Source organism: Dromiciops gliroides, chromosome 2, assembly GCF_019393635.1.
Source record: "Dromiciops gliroides isolate mDroGli1 chromosome 2, mDroGli1.pri, whole genome shotgun sequence".
NCBI classification, from domain to species: domain Eukaryota; kingdom Metazoa; phylum Chordata; class Mammalia; order Microbiotheria; family Microbiotheriidae; genus Dromiciops; species Dromiciops gliroides.
In genome coordinates this window covers 423,910,421-423,932,367 of record NC_057862.1, presented here as the reverse complement: position 1 = coordinate 423,932,367, position 21,947 = coordinate 423,910,421, and the positions used below count along the sequence as shown (strand labels likewise).

Genomic DNA, 21,947 nt, shown 5'->3' with positions numbered 1-21,947 from the left:
AAACTCCAATGAGTCTCTATTGCTTCCAGAATCAAATACAAAATCCTCTGGTGTTCAAAGAGATTCATAACCTAACCCCTTCTTATCATTCCAGTCTTCTTACACCTTACTCCCACCACATGTTCTCACGTCCAGTGACTGGCCTTCTTACTATTTCATGAACAAGACAATCCCTCAGTTTGTGGAATTTTCTCTGGCTGTCCCTCATCCCTGGAATACTCTCCCTCCTCATCTCTGCCTATGGGATTCCCTGGCTTCCTTTAAGTCCCTACTAAAATCCAAAGCTTTCCTTTAGGAAAGCTTTCCCAACTCCCCTTTATTCTAGTGCCTTATTTATTTCCTGTTTATACTGGTTATAGCTTGTTTGTACATATTTATTTGCTTGTTGTCTCCTCCATTAGATTGTAAGCCTCTTTTTGTATTCCTAGCACAGCGTCTAACACCTAGTAGTGGCTTAATAAATGTGTATTGACTGACAGATTTAGTACCTGTTATATGCAAAGCACTTAATTAAGGCCAGAATCATATCTAGAACACAGTACCTATACTCATCAAGAAGAGAATATAAACATAATGCATTTTTAGTCCTGCAACAAAATGGATGGTTAAATGCAAAGAGCACTGGACATGGGGTCTAATCTCAGCTCTATAATACTAAGTGGCAACAACAACAAAAGTTGTCATTATATAGGACTTTAAGGTTTGCATATCACTTCTCATACCTTTTTGGTGGGGGGATGAGGGTTAAGTGACTTGTCCAGGGTCACACAGTAAGTGTCAAGTGTCTGAGGCCGGATTTGAACTTAGAGCACCAGTCCTGTAGTCAGGAGGACCTATCTACTGCACCACCTAGCAGCCCCCACTTTTCATAGCTTACCTAAACAGCTAGGTAGTGCAGTGGAGAGAACTATGAACCTGGAGTTGGAAAGACCTGAGTTGAAATCCAGCATCAGATACTATCTTCATGACTCTAGGCAAGTCATTTAAACTATCTCCAATTTTTCATTTGCAAAATGGGGATAGTAATAGTATTTGCTTCCTGGGTTGTTGTAAAGATCAATGAGATAATATTTGTAAAGTTCTTTGCAAATTTTAAAGCACTATACAAATACTAGCTATTATTATTATTATTATTATTACTCATTTTAATCCTCACAAAGACCCAGTGAGGCAAGTGTTATTATACCCATTTTACAGATGAGAAAACTTGAGGCTCACAAGGATAAATAACTATACTGGGGTCACAAAGCTAACGAATATGAGATGAGATTTCAGTTCAGTTCTCTCCTCACCACAAGTCCAGACTCTTTCCACTACACACCACACTGGTACCAAGCAGATCACTTACCCTTTCACTTTCCTCATTTATAAAAATAATCTTTTTATAATAATTCAAGGTTTGCCTAGCAATTTCCTTACAATCACCTGAGGAAGCAGGTAGCCTATTAGTACCCCTATTTTACAAATTAAGAAACTGAACCTCAGAGAGGTGAGATGATTTGCCATCTATCACACACTGGCAGAATCAAGACTCAAACCTAATGCTTTTTCTATAACATTAATGTTACTTCAGTATGAGCAGTATATCCTAACTACTGCCCCCAGGCAAGTTAAGCTAATTTTTTCCTTAAAAGGTATTGAAACCATCTCAATACCTGATTGGTTCAGAGGACGGCTCAGAGAGGAAATGCTCAAGTTGTTGACATCATTTCCTGATGCCTTGAACACAAACAGCCAAGAGGATCTCCAGGCCCACTCTGATACTAGGCTGGTAATCCACAATGGGGAAATCAGCTTTGCTTAGCTGAATCAACTTTGGTGTTCTCAATACATATTCTTGTTGAATATCCTTCTCCTACGTTAGCTAAGTAAATTTCCTTTATTAATTGCTGAATAACCTATAAATGTCTCATTTCATTCAATACCAAATGTAAACAGGATACTGGCATGTCTCAGACTTGCCTATTACAGCTATTTTTTCATCTATAAAAGATGGCGGAGGAAAGGAGGAATAAGCTGAAGGGGTCTGGTCTAAATGACCTCAAACATTCTACAATTCTGGGAATTCTGGGAACTGAATCCTTGCCGGGACTGAGATAAGACTCTCTACCCTACCATACACTAATTCTATTTGATGTGATTTTTTCCAAATATAGAACCATTTTTTAACATGCTACAGAGGCTACAGGGATCTAAAAACTGCCAGAAGCAAAGAGCAGCTGTGCTATACAAAGAAGCTTGTCACCATGTTACAGAAGAGCTGTGCGTGACAGAATCCTAGACTGGATTCCTACAAACAACACCTAAAGATGTTCTGCATTCTTCAACATTTAAAATAACCCCTCCAACACGGAGTTATGTGTGCTACCTATTTGGTAAACCAGCCAAATGCAATAGGAGTTTCATCACCAGTGCATCACTGCCAACATGACTAGATAAGCAATAAAATCTCATTACCTGGCAACACTATAATATAAAAGACGTGAAAGACAGAAAGGCAGCCCTATATAGAACAAAATATTCACAGTAACACTTTTTATAGTAGTCAATACTAGAAATAAGTTGGGTGCCCATATAGTGAACTAAACAACTATGGTAGAAATATATAATAGAATATTAGTGTTTTGTGATTGGGTGAATATGAGTAATTCAGAGAAATACAAAAAGACTTTAATGAACTGACAGAGAGAAGTATAGAAAAGAAAAACATAAACAATGACCAAAATAATGTAAATGAAAAGAACACTAAAAGGAAGTCAAACTGAATACTATAATGATTAATCCTGATTAATCCTGATTTCTAGAGAGCAGGTAAGAAAACAGACTTCCCTCCTCTTAGCTGATAGGGGGGTAACTCTAAGATAGGATGTTGCATACACTATCAAATGCAATAATTGTATCATCTTATGCTTAAGTGTTTTTCTGTTATAAGGAAAGGTTCAGTGCTGAAGCAGACTTGGTGGGGGAAAGAGGTCCTGTATCTGGAAATAACTAATGTAAAAACAAAAACCATCAATGGAACTTAAAAAAAAAAGACATTAGCTTTGTAATTTTTAAGAAGTCCCTTCAAGGAAATAGCATATAATATAAAGAGTACTGGGCTTGGGGTCAAAAGTTATGGATTTAAATCCTAACAGCAATGCAAGCATCTATATTCCAATTCAATAAACATTTATTAAGTGCCTACTATGTGGAAGTCACTATACTACTTGCTAGACCCTAAGCATGTCACTTCACTGCTCTGAAATCAAGGTTTCTTCCCTATCCAATGGGAAAAACAATCCCTATACTATCTACTTCAGAGAACTGCTGTGAAAAAAGCCTTTTGTAAACTAAAGATTATTGTATAAAGTGATAGGGTTAGACTAGATAATCTCTATGATTCTGTCCAATTCTAATACTCTATGATCTTAGGTAAATGTGAATCATCAATGAAGAAAGAGGGAAGAGAAACAAACAAGTGTTAATTAAGGACCTACTATGTGCCAAGCACTATGCAAAGTACTTGACAATTAATATCTCAATTGATCCTCACATCAACCCTGGAAGGTAGGTGATAGTATTATCTCCATTTTATAGTTAAGGAATCTGTGATAGACAAAGGTTAAGTGACTTGCCCAGAGTCACATAAATATTAACTGTACGAGGCTTCATTTGAACTTGGGTCCTCCCAACTCCTGGCCCAAGTGTCTATCCACCATGCCACTTAGCTAGAACCTAGCTTCTTTTTTTTTTTTTTAAAGTGAGGCAATTGGGGTTAAGTGACTTGCCCAGGGTCACACAGCTAGTAAGTGTTAAGTGTCTGAGGCCGGATTTGAACTCAGGTACTCCTGACTCCAGGGCCAGTGATCTATCCACTGCGCCACCTAGCTGCCTCAGAACCTAGCTTCTTAAACCATTGGTTGCAACCCCATATGGTGTCATGTAACTGAATGTGGGGGTCACAACAAATTTGGCAACAATAAAAGGTTATGTATACCTATCTTACATACCTATATACCCAGGGTTGCATAAAAATTTCTCAGGAGAAAAGAGGCTGCAAGTGGAAAAAGTTTAAGAAGCTCTGGCCTAGAACACTAAAGACTTCTTCATCAAAGTATAAAGTTTCCTGTATTTGGAGGGTATTACCATTTTCACAACATTTCCGCACCACTCCATCAAGTTTTATTATCAATACAGTGTCACCATTCTTTTCCTGTCATATTCTTCTTACAGGCAATATTCATTATATAGTCCCCATTTTTCTTTGGGACCTAGTTAGGAAGAACATATGTTCACCAGTGCTCAGATTCAAACTCAATAATAAATGGTCCTCAAACTAATGGGAAAATGAAATATTTTTTCCTTCAATTAAAAGAAATGGCAGTGGCTTTTAGACTCACAAAGGTACCATGTTCTTGTAACTAATAATTATAATTTAATATCTGCTTTTACACTTCAGTTCAATATTATTCTCTGTCATAAACAATCTGACAAAAAATAGCAACTAAGAACCTTGTCCTCACCGTGGAGGCATGAAAAAAATTTTTAAAAGCTCTACAGCATGGTTCACTGTTTACACTGCCCATGGTTTCATCTAATTCAAAACCCTTCAATATCATTGTCTTCATGAGCTGCTGTAGCCAAAAGAAATGCATCAGTTAATAGCCAATCTTCTGATGATAAAAGCCTCTCCAAAACTGTTACCAAGCCCATATTCAAAGGCTTTCCTGATTGGAAGGCTTTGCTAGAGCAGCACTTCTCAAACCTTTTGGTCTCAGAACCCTCTTACACTCTTAAAAATTATTAAAGACCCGAAGAGCTTTTTTTAATATGGGTTATATCTATTAATTTTACTGTATTCGAAATTAAAACTGATAATTTTAAAAAATTTATTCATTCCTTTAAAATAACGATAAGATGACATGTTGACATAAATAACATTTTTTTAAAATATATTTTCCAAAAAAAATTTACTGAGAAAAATGGCAATGTTTTATATATTTTTGCAACTCTCTTTTATGTTTGGCTTAATAGAAGACAGCTTAGATTCTCATATCCACTTTTGCATTCCATCTATTATGATGTTGTTTTATTAAAGTATATGGGGGCAGCTAGGTGGCCCAGTGGATAAGGCCCTGGATTCAGGAGGACCTGAGTTCAAATCCGACCTCAGTCACTTAACCCCAATTGCCCCGCAAAAAAAAAAATAAAAAGAATACAAAAAAATAAAGTATATGAAAAAATGAAGTACATGGGAAAAAAAGTGTTGAAACACATAAAAAAATCCAGACCCACATAGACATGTAGTTGGAAAGTGAATTCTAATAGGCAAAAAATTCCTTATGAAAACAGTTCTGACTTTGAAGACTTCCTGAAAGGATCATGGGTACCCCAAGAGCTGCCAGAATAAAAAATAAATATATGGCATTGTATAATCATTTTCTCTTAAACATTTTATTATTCCAAAGAACTCATTTTTTATTGGTGAGAGATTTCTCTGCAACAAATCTAATCACATTCCATCCATAACTGTGCATTCCACCAGACCTTTATCCATGTCTTCCTATAAATTTGCCACAAGGAGTCCATCTAACCTGCTAGTCATAGTCTACCAGTTCTCTTGACATTACAAGGATAAAATTATAATCCCAACTGTGGTCTCTCATCCTTCATTCTGTGTGGGAACATGATGAAAATCCATTTTATCCCTTAATTTCTTTATCACCCTTACCCAGGTATTCAAATTCCTAACTGAACTCTGTTAATCTGTCTAACAAAAAAGTGACCAATTAAGTAGTCATGCTATATTTTATTTTATTTTTGGTGAGGCAATTGTGCCCAGGGTCACACAGCTAATAAGTATCAAGTGTCTGAGGCCATATTTGAACTTAGGTCCTCCTGACTCCAGGGCTGTTGCTCTATCTACTGTGACACCTAGCTGCCCCCCTATATTTTAGATCTTTAAAAAATCTTGCAGTAGTGAAAAATCTTCTTTATCATAAAATTATAAAAGTTTAGAATTAAATTGGGGTTTCAAGACCCTCTATTCCAAAGTTTCTCATTCTGTAGAACCTTGGGATTCTATGAAGTCATCCATGGGGTTCTGCTTCAATGACAGACGAGCACGCAAGAAACCCATATGCTTTACTATGTATGTCATATGCAATATGTCTATTCAGTCAAGGCAAAAAAAACCACACCAAAAGTCAAGATTGGTCAAAACTGCTCATGTTACCAAAAGGTAGGCTTATGGATATAGTACATCTATTATTCAATGTACCTAGTAATATAAGATGCATACTGATTGCCCATTTGTTTTACTTAAATTACATGCAAAAAATCAGTATGCATATATATTCTTATGGTTATTTTATTAAGAAGTTATATTTCAGAAAGGTCTGGAAAGACTTATATGAATTGATGTATAATGAAGTGAGCAGAACCAGGGCAATGTTGTGCATAGTGACAGCAATACTATTCAATGAAGAACTGTGAATAACTTAACTATTCTCAGCAACACAGTGATCTAAGACAATCCCAAAGGACTACTGATGAAGCATACTATCTACCTCCAAAGAAAGAACTGATATTGATGGAACACAGACTGAAGCATGCTGTTTTTCACTTTCTTTCATTTTTTTTCTTTCATTCAAGCTTTCTTTTACAAAATGACTAATTAATTAAGCATCTACTATGTGCCAGAAACCGTGATAAGTGCTGGGAATACCAAAAAAAAAAAAAAAAGGCAAAAGACAATCATTGTTCTGAAGGAACTTACAAACTAATGGAGGCAGGTGACATGCAAACAACTATTTATAAACAAATATACATATGTGATATATTGGAGTTAATCAACGGGGGGGAGGGGGAGACACTAACATTAAGAGGGATTTGAAAAAGCTTCTTGAAAAAAGTGAGACTTTAACTAAGATTTGAAGGAAACCAAGCAGACATAATGGGGAGAGAGAGCATTCCAGACATGGGGACAATCCATGTTTTATACTGAAAATATTATAGTTCAAGTAACAAATCTCAAAATCAGAATAAATAACACTAGCTATGACATCAAGGGTATTATGTAACATATTTAAAAAATTATATTCTATGGTTTATTCTTTGATCATGGAAAATTACAGGAACATTTAGAAATGAAAAAATCACGTCTAAAAACAAGACTTTTGAATGTTTAAAATGAAAATGTGATGAATCAAAACAATCTTAAAAATTGTTGGGGTATAAAGGAAAAAAATGAAAAAGGACTTTAACGACTACTTCTCAGGGATGCTGGCTGAAGAAGGGATTTCCATAGCTGCAGTGAAAACATCAAGAGTTAATTAAATTAGCTGTGTGACCCTGGGCAAGTCACTTAACCCCCACTGCCCCGCAAAAAAAAAAAAAAAAAAGAGTTAATTAAATGCCCAAAGGGCTATAAAGCTGTGCATACACTTTGACCCAGCATTACCACTTTTGGGTCTTTTTCCCAAAGAGATCATAAAAAAGGGAAAAGGACCCACATATACAAAAACATTGATAGCTGTTCTTTTTGTGGTGGCAAGGAAATGGAAATTGAGGGGATGTCCATCAATTGGGGAATGGCTGAACAAGTTGTGGTATATGAATATAATGGAATTCTATTATGCTGTAAGAAACGATGAGCAGGAAGAGTTCAGAGAAACCTGGAAGGACTTGCATGAACTGATGATAAGTGAGATGAGCAGAACCAGAAGAACATTATACACAGTATCATCAACAGTATGTGTTGATCAACTGTGACAGACTAGATTCTTCTCACCAATCCAACGGTACAAGAAAGTTCCAAAGGTCTCATGATGGAAAAGGCTCTCTAAATCCAGAAAAAAGAAAAAAAAGGAACCGTGGAATACAGATGCTGATTGGACCATACTATTTCTTTTGTTTTGGGTGCTGTTGTTTTCCTGTTTTTCCTTTTTTGCTCTGATTCTTCTCTTATAACATGACTAATGCAGAAATATGTTTAATGTTATTATGTATATATAACCTATATCAGATTACCTGCTGTCTAGGGGAGGGGGGGAGGGAGGGAGAAAAATTTGAAATTGGAAATATTATATAAACAAATGTTGAAAACTATTTCTACATGTAACTGGAAAATAATAAAATACTTTTTAAAAAAGTTAATTGAGTAAGCAATCAGTAGAGGTGAAATTGTGCTACAGGAAATCACAAGGGGGCAGTAGAGAACAAGGGAAGGGTACAGGGACACTAATAAGCTACACAAGCCAGCTGTCAGAGTAAAGGATACTTTGAGATCAGGTAAGATTTTCCACAAACCAAGTGTCTCTTTGTGCATATCTTAAAATTATATAAGAGTTTCTAAAAAGTATTACAAAAATAACTTTTTTCAATAACCTGATCATTAATATCAGGGAAGGAATAAAAGTGGCAGATGTATGCTTGGAAAGGTATGTGCCACTGTTATTGAGGATATTCAGTGCAGAGACCAAATGGAAGAGGGATTCCCTATAGATGGAGATGTCTTCCATAAGCTTCTGTTTGCAGATGACATCAGGCTAACTGAAATAAACTCCAGAACACTGAAGACTCTCCTAAATAGGATCCATAATTATTAAAAAGAATTTGGCTTAACAATCTAAATTGGGGGGGGAAAGTGGATAAAAATATTTATTATCCAGACTATAGTATGCAATCCTATGATCAACCCACAGAGTTGGGCCATCAGTATACAGTTCTTTAACAAGCACTGTGAATGAACAATGATCTGGAATGAAAATTACCAAAACATAAACTAGACTGCTTTTGGGGGGCAGCTAGGTGGCGCAGTGGATAGAGCACCGGCCCTGGAGTCAGGAGTACCTGAGTTCAAATCCAGCCTCAGACACTTAACACTTACTAGCTGTGTGACCCTTGGCAAATCACTTAACCCCAATTGCCTCACTAAAAAAAAAAAAAAAAGAAATTTATATGAACTAGACTGCTTTTGGAAAACTGATCAATTTTATGACCCCAAGCTTCTCCTTGAAATAAAGGCTCATCATCTTTTTAACAATGTTTGTCCAGTGATGCTATGGCTCCAAATCATATGATACCAGAGTATCAAAAGAACCAAAGGGTCCCCAAAGAGCAAAAGAGAAGCACATGATGAATGTGAGTGAGATGCAACACCATTTGTGACCAAAAATTTTACAAAAGAAAAAGAATGGCAGAGAGGATGTTATCAGAGAGACATATGACTGAATGATCAAGAGATGAGAGCAAAATATAACTGCTTAACTTTCATATTCCACTAGTATCCAGTCAAAAGGATCAAAAGAAGGCTTCCAGGGCAGCTAGGTGGCGCAGTGGATAAAGCACCGGCCCTGGATTTAAAAGGACCTGAGTTCAAATCTGATCTCAGACACTTAACACTTACTAGCTGTGTGACCCTGGGCGAGTCACTTGACCCCAATTGCCTCACAAAAAAAAAAAAAAAGAAGAAGAAGAAGAAGAAGGCTTCCAAGCATATGTTAGACCCCTTTAGAAGGATTTCTGTGGTACATGGACAAAACATATACATGACACAAGAATGGATTGTAATATACATCCCTGAAGAGAATACTCATATCACAAAGGTCTCAGATCCACTGAATTTTATAAAGAAGCATAAAAATATTACATCTGGCAAATTATATAACTTCAGTTTTAATAAGTGTTTCTCTAAGTAATGTTACGTGGGATATCCCCCCTCTTATTTTATTAACAATGTAAAATTCAGTGGTGCACCAATTACTTGGAATAAGAAATAATTTTTATATAGTTTCATTTTGTAATTGTTATGCACGTCTGCTACTAACACTAGACTGACTCCTTAAATCTGACCTTGACCAGATGAAACCAGATTTAGCTATTACCCCTTATTTAAATAGCTGAATGACAGATTTTATGCCAAATATATATATATATATATATATATATATATATTTGCACTCTTATGTTTTTAACAATGCAGTTTTTAATAATAAATATTTCTCAAAAGAAATGTGCAAAAGTTATGGCTCTGAAAGAGCACACTTCAATGACTGTTAGAGATATTGCAATTGGCTGTTGGGCTGGGAAAGTCAAGGATCAATGATCCACATTGAGCCAGGATTAGCCTCACCAACATCAAAAGGAAAGTGTGGTCAAAAAAAAAAAAGGGGAAAAAAAAGCTGGTACCAATAACTGAAACTATTGCTGCAAAACAGCCTAACTAATCATCAGAAAATAAGCTAACATCTACTAAGGGACCTGGCAGCTGGGGAGGCTGATTTCTCTACAGTGGCAAACAGTGAGAAATAGGGGGAGAAATCTAACTTGCTATGAGAAAAAATATTTTTCATGGGCAAGATAACACAGAAACAAAAGAAGATTGGAAAGAGATAATTGTAAGTGATAATAATAGTCAATAATTAAATAGAGCTTCGATGTTTACAGAACACTTTATCTCAATCAAGTATTAAAACTCATTTTTTCATTCAAGGCTATAGATATCAAAATTGTTGTCAGAATTCCAAGCAAGCCTATAAGAAAGAGGCATTTCCATCAGACTAAAACATCCACCAAAATAACGTGGAAATTTTTCATTTCCAGTGGACCTGGATATCTTGTCCCCCTTGTGGGAATGATGAACTCTGATAAATACAAAGATGAATAATTGTCTTGGAATTACGAAAATTTTGAAATAGATATGGGATACAACAACACAATGCTGCACCATGCCATACACCTCAGGAAAAGTTAAGCAAGCTTTAGAGGAAATGGAAATTAAACATGATTCATTGGCCTGGAAACTCATCTCATTTAAAGCCTGTTGAAAACAAATGGGTTATAATCAAGCCTAGGCCTGGAAAAATGGACTCTTTCAAAGGTGTGCTAAATACCCAATGTGACAGAAGTGAAGTATAATGAAGAACTTAAAAATATATCCAAAAATCTCGTGAACTAAATAAATTGTATAAAACAAGTGATTACAGCAAAAGGATATAATGCTTATTAAAAGATGGTTTGAAGATGTACAAAGATACAAAGTTTATTGTATGAGTCGATAAATTTTAGTTCGTCTCAGCTAATTTGCACACCACAGTAGCATTTCTGTAGAGTTTAAGGTTTACAAAATGCTTTATGTACCCCCATTTGCTTCTCAGAACAATCCTGTGATTAAGGTACTTTAAGTATCACCCCCACTTTATGGACAAGGAAACTAAGGTTCTAAGAGGTAAAGTGGGTATCTCTGGTCACAGTGCTCCTGTGGTGTCAGAGAATGGATCTAAATGCAGATCTTTGTGATCCAAGTCTAACACTCAAGGTCTAATATCAACATTGCACTGCCATAATTTTGGATTTTGTTTTTTCTTTTTTTAACAGAAAACCATAATTGAATTTAAACTAGACCTCTTTGTCTACACAAGTACCTTCCACATTGTATAAATTACATCATAGAACTATTCTTTTTTTTTTTTTAAGTGAGACAATTGGGGTTAAGTGACTTGCCCAGGGTCACACAGCTAGTAAGTGTTAAAGTGTCTGAGACAGGATTTGAACTCAGGTACTCCTGACTCCAGGGCCAGTGCTCTATCCACTGCGCCACCTAGCTGCCCCCGTATAGAACTATTCTTGAAAACAGAAGCTATAACAGTACAAGAAATTCTGGAATACGGAAGTCAAATATACATTGTTTTCCTTTTTTTGGTTAGACTGACAAATTTTTCCCATTTTCCTATGGAGCAGCAAACAGATTCTCTCTATTCCTCATTGTATAGCACATAGTCCCAGTCTCAAGGGATCCAGGCTGCATATGCTGATGACTTACTGAAGTAAGTGCTTCAGGAAAAAGAGGTAACAGCAAACAACAGCCACATTGGAAAGAATTTTTTCTGCTTTATATGGCATAACAAAAGCACATATTCAATCTACTGAAACTATTATAATGCCCGGGTCTCTTGTGTTTTAAGACAAACAAACAAACACAAAACCCTACAGTGTAAAGAAAATCTTTATTAGTATATATAGCAACCATCATGTCGCCAATAGGATAAGAAAAGATTTACTAACTCACAACATCCTTTACTGACAATTGTTGTTATTGAAAAGCAAGAAAGAATTACCTTTATTTGGACATCTTTCCCTAAAAGCACAGAAAACAAGGGCCCCAGCATCAGCCCAGATTACTACCACAATTAATGTCATGATCACAGCCTTAAGAACCACCAGAGAAGGCTCATATTAATTAATGTATAATCAAATAAGAAGGAACAAAACAGTAACATACTCAGTGACTACAGTAATGTACAGCAAAACAACACTAAAAGACATCTGAACTCGGATCAATGAAATTACCTAGAGACTAATGGGGAGGAAAGGAGAGGGGAGGAGAGATGCAGACAGATATATGTATATGCAATTATACATACACATATATACATATTAGACAAAACTCTCTGAGGTTTACTACACATGTAACATTGGCAAGTCATAAACTTCTCAGGGCCTCAGTTTTCTGAGCTATAAAATGAGGAGCTAGAACTAATGGCCCTAGAACATATGATCATAGAAACTTTTACATTTACCTTCAAAAATGTTTTATTCTGGGGGAGCTAGGTGGTACAGTGGATAGAGCACCAGCCCTGGATTCAGGAGGACCTGAGTTCAAATCCAGACTCAGACACTTAACACTTACTATCTGTGTGACCCTGGGCAAGTCACTTAACCCCAATTGCCTTACCAAAAAAAAAAAGTTTTATTCTACAAGTGGTGTGGCCTACTAGTATATTGACAATCAAAGCTTCATCCATCACTAATAGCATTCTGCTATTGTAAGGAGTTAGAAAAAGTGGTTGGCTATTTTCATTTCTACCATTAATAGCTTTAGCTTATCAATAAAATAGTCATCTCTGCAGTTTATTCAAGCTAACTACAATCATTTAATAAGCATATCCATGGATACAGTTATAGACTGACCATTTCACTCTAATTGCCTTATTTCTGTGTCTCTGTTTAAAATGAACTCCATATAACTACAGAGTTGCTGACATCTCTTAGCAGTATATTTGAAGGGCAACTTTAACTTTTCAGGATTCAAGGGATAGTTCTCTAATTTGGGGGTTATCAAACTCTTCTGCTTCTCCTCTCCAATTTCCTATATTTCAAACACTTCATTGCTTATTTCAATGAGTAAGCAAAGAAAATGCAATGACTTTAACAATAAAATAATAAACTTGCTAAAAGTTCTAATAATAGAGTTGCAGGAAAGAAGTTAAAATTATAAACCACTTCTTGTAATAGCAAAGAACTGGAAACAAAGTAGATACAATAGTTAAATTGTGGTACATGCATGAAGTAGAATATTACTGTGCTATGAGAAACAATGAATATGAATACAGAAGCATGAAAATAGTTATACAAAATGATACAAATAAAGAAGTAAAAAGAACTAGAAAAACAACATAACAATGTAAACAAAAATAACAACAATAAAACAATCAAAACTAAAAATTGCAAAATAACTACCAAATATGGGGAGCTAGGTGGTATAGTGGATAAAGCACCAGCTCTGGATTCAGGAGGAACTGAGTTCAAATATGGCCTCAGACACTTGACACTTACTAACTGTGTGACCCTGGGCAAGTCACTTAACCCTCATTGCCCTGCCAGAAACAAACAAAAAACTATCAAACTCATCCCCAAAGAAGAAATATAAGAAGACACCTGTCCTCAATTTCTTTGCAGAGGTGGGGGACCATGTATGTGATACACTGCATATAACAGACTTTTCCTATATATTAGTTAACTTTTTTCCTCTTTTTTCCTTCTTTATTATAGGGGATATCCTTCTGAGAGGGAAGAATGAAGGGAATGTAGGTGATATAAAAACAAAAAGATAACTTTTTTTATAAAATCATATTACAGAATAGTGATTCCAGAAGACTCATGATGCTACCTACCTTCAGAGAGCAAAGGGTTAGGGTTAGGGTTAGTTTCACTAAACATGTCTATAGTAGGGGTTTTGTTTTTCTTGCTTTCTCAGCAGGGGAAGAAGGTGGAAAAGAGAGAAAGCAGACTTTAATTGATTGAAAAAATTAATATTGAGCAAAAAAACCCACTCTACGCTAAAATAAGAATTTAGAAATATTAATGGATTTCAATTATCCATGACCTACACTGTCCCAGATAATCAAAAGTTTATACTAAGAGAAAGACTACTCAAAAGACAGGTACTTGGGGCAGCTAGATGGTGCAGTGGTTAAAGCGCTGGCCCTGGATTCTGGAGTACCTGAGTTCAAATCCAGCCTCAGACACTTGAAACTTATTAGCTGTGTGACCCTGGGCAAGTCACTTAACCCCCATTGCCCCTCCAAAAAAAAAAAAGAAGATAGGCACTTTATGTACTTACGGTGGACATATTAAATAAGTCAAGGAAGAATTTGGACAGGGTGTATCTGCCATCAGCCAAAAAAAAGAGCAAAAAGGCAAGGCTGAGCTTCAGAAGCCAAATACTGAAAGCAAATAAGACCCAGAACTTACCTGCTTTTCCGTTTTCGAGGTGGTTTCTCCACTGTGCCAGTTAGTCTAGAGACCAAAAAAATAAAGCAATTATTAGAGAGTGAAGGGGCTGGGGGCAAGATGGAGGGAGGAGACCCTGAGTTTCTTCTATCAATCCAGAACTAATCTGACATCTTGATATCTAATTCTCTAAACCAATTCATAACCCCAGCCTGGAAAATCCTGAGTGCAATGATTGGTCCCAATGCCAAATGAGGACTACTGCTCCCTTATGACCACTGTAACCCCCACAATGCCTGCTCATATATCACAATGCTTAAATACTCCTATTTAACTTAAAATTCCACACACCAACCTTCATGCCAGGTACCTTTGTACACTGTCCCTCAAAGACCAGACCAGAGCCATATATACCTAGTGCTATCCACAGTCAAGCCTAAAAGGCCTTATGGCTTCCATACTCAGTCCTTCATGACTGTGTAGTTGCTGTGACCTGTTCATGGTATCTATAAAGCACAGTGAACTTTCCATTAACAGGCAATCCTCTAATTTTTAGTTATCTGGGCCCTTTTTTTCTCCTCTGCAGCTCCTTGACTTTCAGATATCCAGACAAAAAGCAAGCAAAGAAAGTAAACCAAAAGTACCTATGGTGACTACATTGAGACACAGTAGAGTCCGATGTCCCCCTAGCATACAGTCCTCCATGCTCACTATCTTTCATAGCCCACAATACCTAGTCCCACTCTTCTACCCTTTACATTCCAGATCACTTATCATCCCTGCCCTTCATGGTCCAGTGCCAGTACCCACTGTTATTCATGGCTCAGCCTATCGTATAACCAAATAACCCCATCATATGTGACACACACCCCCATACCCACCGACCCTAACCCCCTGGTCCCTAATTACCACTGCTTTTATTAACTAATCTCCCTCTATGCCAAATCTCCCTCGTGCTTGGTGTCTGGGTCGAGTCCCTCAATCCAACCCATACCTAATCACACCTACTGTCCCTCAAAGGTCATTCCCTCACAACTTCATGCCCTCAGTCTCCTTCTCATACCCACTGTCTCTCACAGCTAAGGTCCTCAAAGCTTCTGCCAAAGCTTTTCTCCCACTTCTTGCCTCCAAACCAACTCTCCCTATCACAACCCCCCAGCTCCTCTTAATTTCTAGGTCTTTCACAGCCACTCCCTCATCATTTCATCACAGAATCTAAGAAATCTTTTAGTCCAAACTGCCAACATCACTCAACCCCATCATCCAAATATGGATAGTCTCTAATTATCTACCCACTGCCACATCAATCTCCCTCTTTTCTCAAGGAATTAAACAATTGGCTCAGTCTTATTCTATACCCCGACCTCTTCCAATAAAAAGTGTTGATGTTCCCTCATATACCCAACGCTTCAAGATCACAATTCACAGAAGCTGCCTCCACTTCAGCTCAGCCAAATGCAGAAATGGTCATATCCTTATTCTCATTACCACTTAGGAATGCTCCATCTGAGAAATCCAGAACTTGGAAATTCCTAACATAACCTCCCTATTTTGCCATCTCCCCCTGTGCCTCACCCTTTCTAAACCACTGTTCTTCCTTACTGCAACCTTCAGTCACTCTATCCTTTCAGCCTTTGCCAATCTATCATCCCTGTTCCTGCCTAGCTTTTGTCCTTTAAGAATCCTAATACCTAGTTAACCAGTTCAACTTTGCACTGTCCCCTACCCTCAAATTGCTTGCCCCATCTTATTTTGTTTGGCTTATCCTCTTCCAAATTCCAAACCTGGATTACCTTCACCATACACTTTCTCTGCTTCTACTCATATGCCTCTAGAAACAGCAGGAACTTCACAAGGCTGTGCTAATTAGGGCCACTACAAATTTATGTTATCTCATCTCACCTGGGCCCTTACAGCTACATAACAATCCTTTTACTTTTCCCTGACTGACTCTCTATTGCAGGATCCCACGGTGTCTACTGCAAACTTTCTCCTCTCAAGCCCCCAAATACCCACCATTTCCCTATTTACTTTCAGCAAAGGATTTTTCAGAGAAAACTGAGACCATTAATACTGGAATTTGTTTTGCTTGACTATACATATTTGCAATAAGGATTTTGTTTGTTTCTTTTTCTTTTTTCCAATGGATGGGGGAGGTAAGATGGAGACACAAAAAGATCTTTGTTCATTGGGGAAGAAATTAATTAAATTTTAAAAATCAAGGTCATTCATCATGACATCTCTCTTTTCCCTCAACTCCACTCCTCAAACTGCTTCATTCTCACTTCTATTCTTTTCTCCTTTATTCCAGTCTCTAAGAAATTATCTTTTTCCTTACCAAGGCTAACCCTTCTATTTTTGTCTTTGATCTTACTCCAGAAGAGGGATGGTGCTTAAAGATCTCATCTAATTTTCAACTTCTCTTTAACCACAAACTCCTACCCTGCTGCCTAAAAACATGCTAAGGGATCTTGGATTAAAAAAAAATACAGCAGCAGCAACAACAACAAAACTTCACTTAAACCTGTTATCCTTTCAGGCTACCATCTATCCTTTTCCCTTTCCCTATCCTCCTTTTTCACAACCTAACTCCTAGAAAAAGCCATCTATACTCTTTGCCTCGACCTCCTCATAATCCTAGTTCTTAACTTTTTGCAATCCATCTCCAGACCCACCACTCAACTGAAACTGCTATCTCCAAGGTTAGTAACAATCTCTTAACTGCTAATCCTAATGATTGGGGGGGGGGGGCCCAATTGGGGTTAAGTGACTTGCCCAGGATCACACAGCAGGTAAGTGTTAAGTGTCTGAGGCCGGATCCAAACTCAGGTCCTCCTGAATCCAGGGCCAGTGCTCTATCCACTGTGCCATCTAGCTGCCCGCTAATGATTTTTAATAGTCTCCACCCTTCTTGGCCCCTCAATGGCATTTAACCCTACTGACAAACTCCATATTCTTGATACCTGCTTTTCATGACATTCTTCTCTTCCAGTTCTCTTACTACAATCTTTCTGACCCTTCAGTCTCAGCTTCCCTTGCTTAATCATCCATGTCCTACTCTCTATGTGTGAATGAATGTACTGCAAGGTTCTGTCATGGCCCCCTTCTCTTCTCTGTATACAGTAGTCATTCTTGGTGATCTCATTTGCTTCTATGCAGATGGATCCTAGATCTTATATACCCAGTCCTCATCTTTCCTGAGCTCTAGGCCCTATTACCATCTACCAGTTGGGCATCTCTACCTAGATGTCTCAAGGGCAACTCTAACTCCACATGACCAGAGTCTAGTACTCCTCTCAATCCATCCTTCTTCCTCACTTCCTTCTTTCTGTCAAGGGCACCACCATACACCCAATCACCCAGGTTTACAACCTAGAAATTATCCCCAATTCTTCCTCTCCCTCACTCATGTGTAATCAATTGTCAAATCTCATAGACTTTATCTCTACAACATCTCATAACTACCCCCTTTTCCTATTCAAATCCTCATCACCTCTGGACCACTACAATAATCTCTTAACTGGTCTTCCTACTTACATCTCTCCCCTTCTTTAAGGAATCTGCTTCACCCTTTGCCAAATGAATATTCCTAAAGCACAAAACTGTGTCACTTCCCTGCTCATGAAGGTTTAGTGGCTCCCTAGTACCTTTAGGACAAAAAAATCTCCTCCATTTAGCTTTTTTATTTGGGGGGGGGGTGAGGCAATTGGGGTTAAGTGACTTGGCCAGGGTCACACAGCTAGTAAGTATCAAGTGTCTGAGGCCGAATTTGAATGCAGGTCCTCCTGACTCCAGGGCTCATGCTCTGTCCACTGTGCTACCTAGCTGCCCCTCATTTGGCTTTTAAAACCCTTCACAGTCTGGCTCTATCCTATTTTTATAAATTGATGTCATATTATTCTCTCATATACTCTCTGTTCCAGCCAAAGTGGCCTAGTTAAAGTTCCTTATACAAAACATTCCATCTTCCGCCTCAGTACCTTTCCACGGGGTATCTCTCATGTCTGAAATGTTCTTTCTCCCTCCTCATGTCCATCTGTGAGGTGAGTTTTCCTCAACCTGAAGCTCGAATGCCACCTTCTACAAGAGGCCTTTCATGATTCCGTCATCTGTTACCACTGTTCCTCCCCCTGACCATCAAAATAACTTTGTATTTACTAGTCTACATACTTATTCTGGACTAGTTATATCTATGTCATAACCAACCCAAGAGGAAGCAAGTAAACAAGTATTTATTAGGCATCTTTGTGCTAGGACTATGCTAAAGGAAAGCTGAGAAAGAAACCAAAAACAAAACCAAAAACAAAAACATCCCCTGCCCTCAAGGAGCTCACAGTCTAACTGGGAAGACAATATACAAACAACTATGGACAAACCAGGTATTTCCAAGTTAAAATGGAAATCATCTCAGAGGGGAGGCAGTAGCATTAAGGGGGAGTCTGGAAAGGATTCTTGCAAAAAGTTGGATTTTATAAGACTTGAAGGAAGCCAGAAAGAAAAAAGGAAGAGAATTCCATGTTCAAGGGCTATTCCTTTGTATCCCCAGAGCCTAGCACAGTGACTGGCATATAATGACTAATTTAATACATGCTTGTTGACTTGAATGGAACCTTTACCGAAGCAGAAATTCCCTCTACAAGAGGGGTTCTTGACCTGGGGTCTGTGAACTTGTCTGGTTTTTTTTTTTAATATATTTGATAACTATCTCAGTGGGTCTCCTTTCTCATCCTAAATATCGTATTTTACACATTTAGAAACCATACTCTGAGAAGGGGTCCACAGACTTCACCAAACTGCCAAAGGGGTCCATGACAACACAAAAAAAGGTCAAGAACCGCCCCACCCCCCACCCCCTGGCTCTCCAACTTCCTTAACAAGTGGTCATCCAGCCTCCATTCAAAGACCTCTGGGGATGGAGAACTCAGTCCCCTTCCACGGTACTTCTGGACAGCTCTCGCGACCAGGAAACCTTTCCTCGCAGACATCTCTATCTTTGTCACTTCCCCCCATCGCTCCCTTTGGGGCCAAGATGCACAAGCCTGAACCTCCTCCTATTCCACAGCCCCTCAGACCCTGGAAGGCAGCGGCGTCCGTGTCCCCCTGTCTTGCCTCCTCGTCCCGACGCTCCGGCGGCCGGTCCCCCGGTGCTCTCCCCATCCTCCCTGCTCTGCCCTGCTCTGGACCGTCTCCAGTTTGTCATGATCCTTCCCAAAATGTGCTGCCCGGAGTCGAGCACAATACTCCAGCGGGGACCTGACCAGGGGGAGCCGGGGGCAGCGTGCCCTCCCGACCGCTGCCTGCTGCCCCCCCCACCCCAACTCCCGGCCACGGCCCCCGAAGCCACCGCCCCCCGGCCCAGGCGCCCTCCCAGCCGATGCCCCTCACGCCCCCCTCGGCCTCGCCCCCCCCTTCTCGCGGCTAATCGCCGCCCCAGTCCTTCCCGCCCCCCGCCCGGGCCCCCAGCTCACCTGGAGGGCAGGCGGGTCCGCGGCTGCTGCTGGCGGCCTCCTCTGACCATCCGTCCCCGGCCCCGGCTCCGCCGCGGGAGCTGCTCCGGCGGCCGCTGCGCTCGCGAGGCTGAGGCGGCGGCGGCGGTGGCGGCGGTGGCAGCGGCGGCGGCGGCGGCGGCGGCGGCGGCAGCCGAGGGGCGGGAGATAGCTCCCCCACGGCTCAACCTAACTTTTCGTGGGTCCGCCTCCACTGCCTATTCTTCTCGCCCCTCATTGGTTGGGTGGCTAGCGTGGCAGCCCACTCGCTTGCTGAATGGCTTGCGCCACCGTCCCTCCGGATTTGCCTGTCCAGACGGTTCGGTTGAGGTTGCAGGTGACGGCGAAGGCGCCTTAGCTACCGCTAAGCGAGTCGGGGCGAGGAGAGAGCCAAAACGCCACCGTGCGCCCGAGAGAGGAACTGCAACGAACGCAGCAGGCACCTGCGCGCAACTCCCTCCCCCATGTCCACATCCTCCAACTGCCTGCACCTCCCCTATGCACCACAAAGGTGATCCACCCTGGTAAAGTTCTTACCCAAAGCTCCTGCTGCCCCCTAGCGAGATGGGGAGTGGGGCTAGGACTGGGGCAGGGGCTGAAGCTGGGGGGTATGTAGTGTAAAGCGGCAGAACGGGAAATCAGGTCCAATTCTGGTACGTAGGAACTTAGTAGAGAGCCTGGCTTAATTGTTGATTGATAGGAGCCGTGTGACCTTGGGCAAGTGGTTTTCCCCAATCAGTTCTTTAGTTCCTAAGAAATCATATGTTCCCACACCGTCATTTTACAGATGAACAAATTTAGCCCAAGGTCACACTGTGGGGCTGTGACAGGCTGGGGATCTAAACCCAAGTCTCCTGGTTCTTTTTGCCATTCTATTGACTTGTGTATCAGTCTCTTTCCTTGTAAAATAGGATAAAACTTGACATTAATAGTAAGATAATGTTCATAGTGTTTTGAGGTTTGCGAAGCAATTTATATACACTTTATGTGCTTCAGGAGTGTTGTGAGGAAATGAACTTGTAAACTGCAGAGCATCAGGGAAATGGGAACTATTATGCTTATCTAAGGTGCTATGATGAAAACATCTCCCCAACCCTCCTTCAATTTGGTGCTCGATTTTGGATCATCCTATGAACTAGCCTCATACTTACTAAGAGCCCACGTGGAAATGCCGTTCACTAAAAGACCCAAGGATCACCACAGAACACAGAAAAGGGACCTAATGCACCTAAATCTTATGGTACATTATAACATTCCACTCAGATTAAATAATTAGATATGAGTCTGGCTTCACCTTACATACTCTGCATTTTTCCTACATATCCTTTGGGAAGAAGCACTCTGCGGTATAGATTTGGACCTGAGTTCACCTTAACTATTTCAACTGGTGGTCTTGCCTTAGTTTTTTCCCAAATAATTCCTCCCATCACTCCCTTGCGCAAAAAGGTTTTGGTTTTGGTTTTTTTGGTAGGGAAATGAGGGTTAAGTGATTTGCCCAGGGTCACACAGTTAGTAAATGTCAAGTGTCTGAGGTTGGATTTGAACTCAGAGCTTCCTGAATCCAGGGCCTGTGCTTTATCCACTGTGCCACCTAGCTTGCCCCACTCAAAAAGTTTTAGTGACTCCCTACTATGAAATAAAATAACAGCTCTCCTTAGCCTTGCATTCAAGGCGCTCTACACTCTGGCTACACCCTACCTCTCCAATCTTAGTGATTCACCTTCGCTATCTATAGTTCAAACGAACAAGATTCATCATAACTTCACACATTTTTCTAAGCTGCCCACCAAACTGAGTACACCCTCTGTCCACATAAAGACCTCTTAAAATCCTACTCTTCACCCAAAGGGCCAGTTCAACTACCACCTCTTTCATTAGAGTCATTACTGACCCCATATGCTACCACTACCTATCAGTGAAAGTGATTCCAAATTTTTCTTCTTTGGATTTTGCACAATCCTAGAA

At 39.6% G+C, this 21,947-nt stretch overlaps 1 protein-coding gene across 2 annotated transcripts in view; it reads right to left on the bottom strand.

Moving 5' to 3' along the window:
* SCAI (suppressor of cancer cell invasion) overlaps positions 1-20,096 on the bottom strand; it is a 191,930-nt gene extending 171,834 nt beyond the window's left edge. For both annotated transcript variants that reach the window (XM_043985115.1, XM_043985116.1), the window contains exons 1-2: positions 19,965-20,096; positions 14,518-14,562 (exon numbers count right to left, since the gene is read on the bottom strand). In XM_043985115.1, coding sequence (XP_043841050.1) covers positions 14,518-14,562; positions 19,965-20,014 — 95 coding nt within the window. In that variant the 5' untranslated portion in view covers positions 20,015-20,096. The remainder of the gene's footprint in view (positions 1-14,517; positions 14,563-19,964) is intronic.
* Between the last annotated feature and the right edge of the window lie 1,851 nt (positions 20,097-21,947).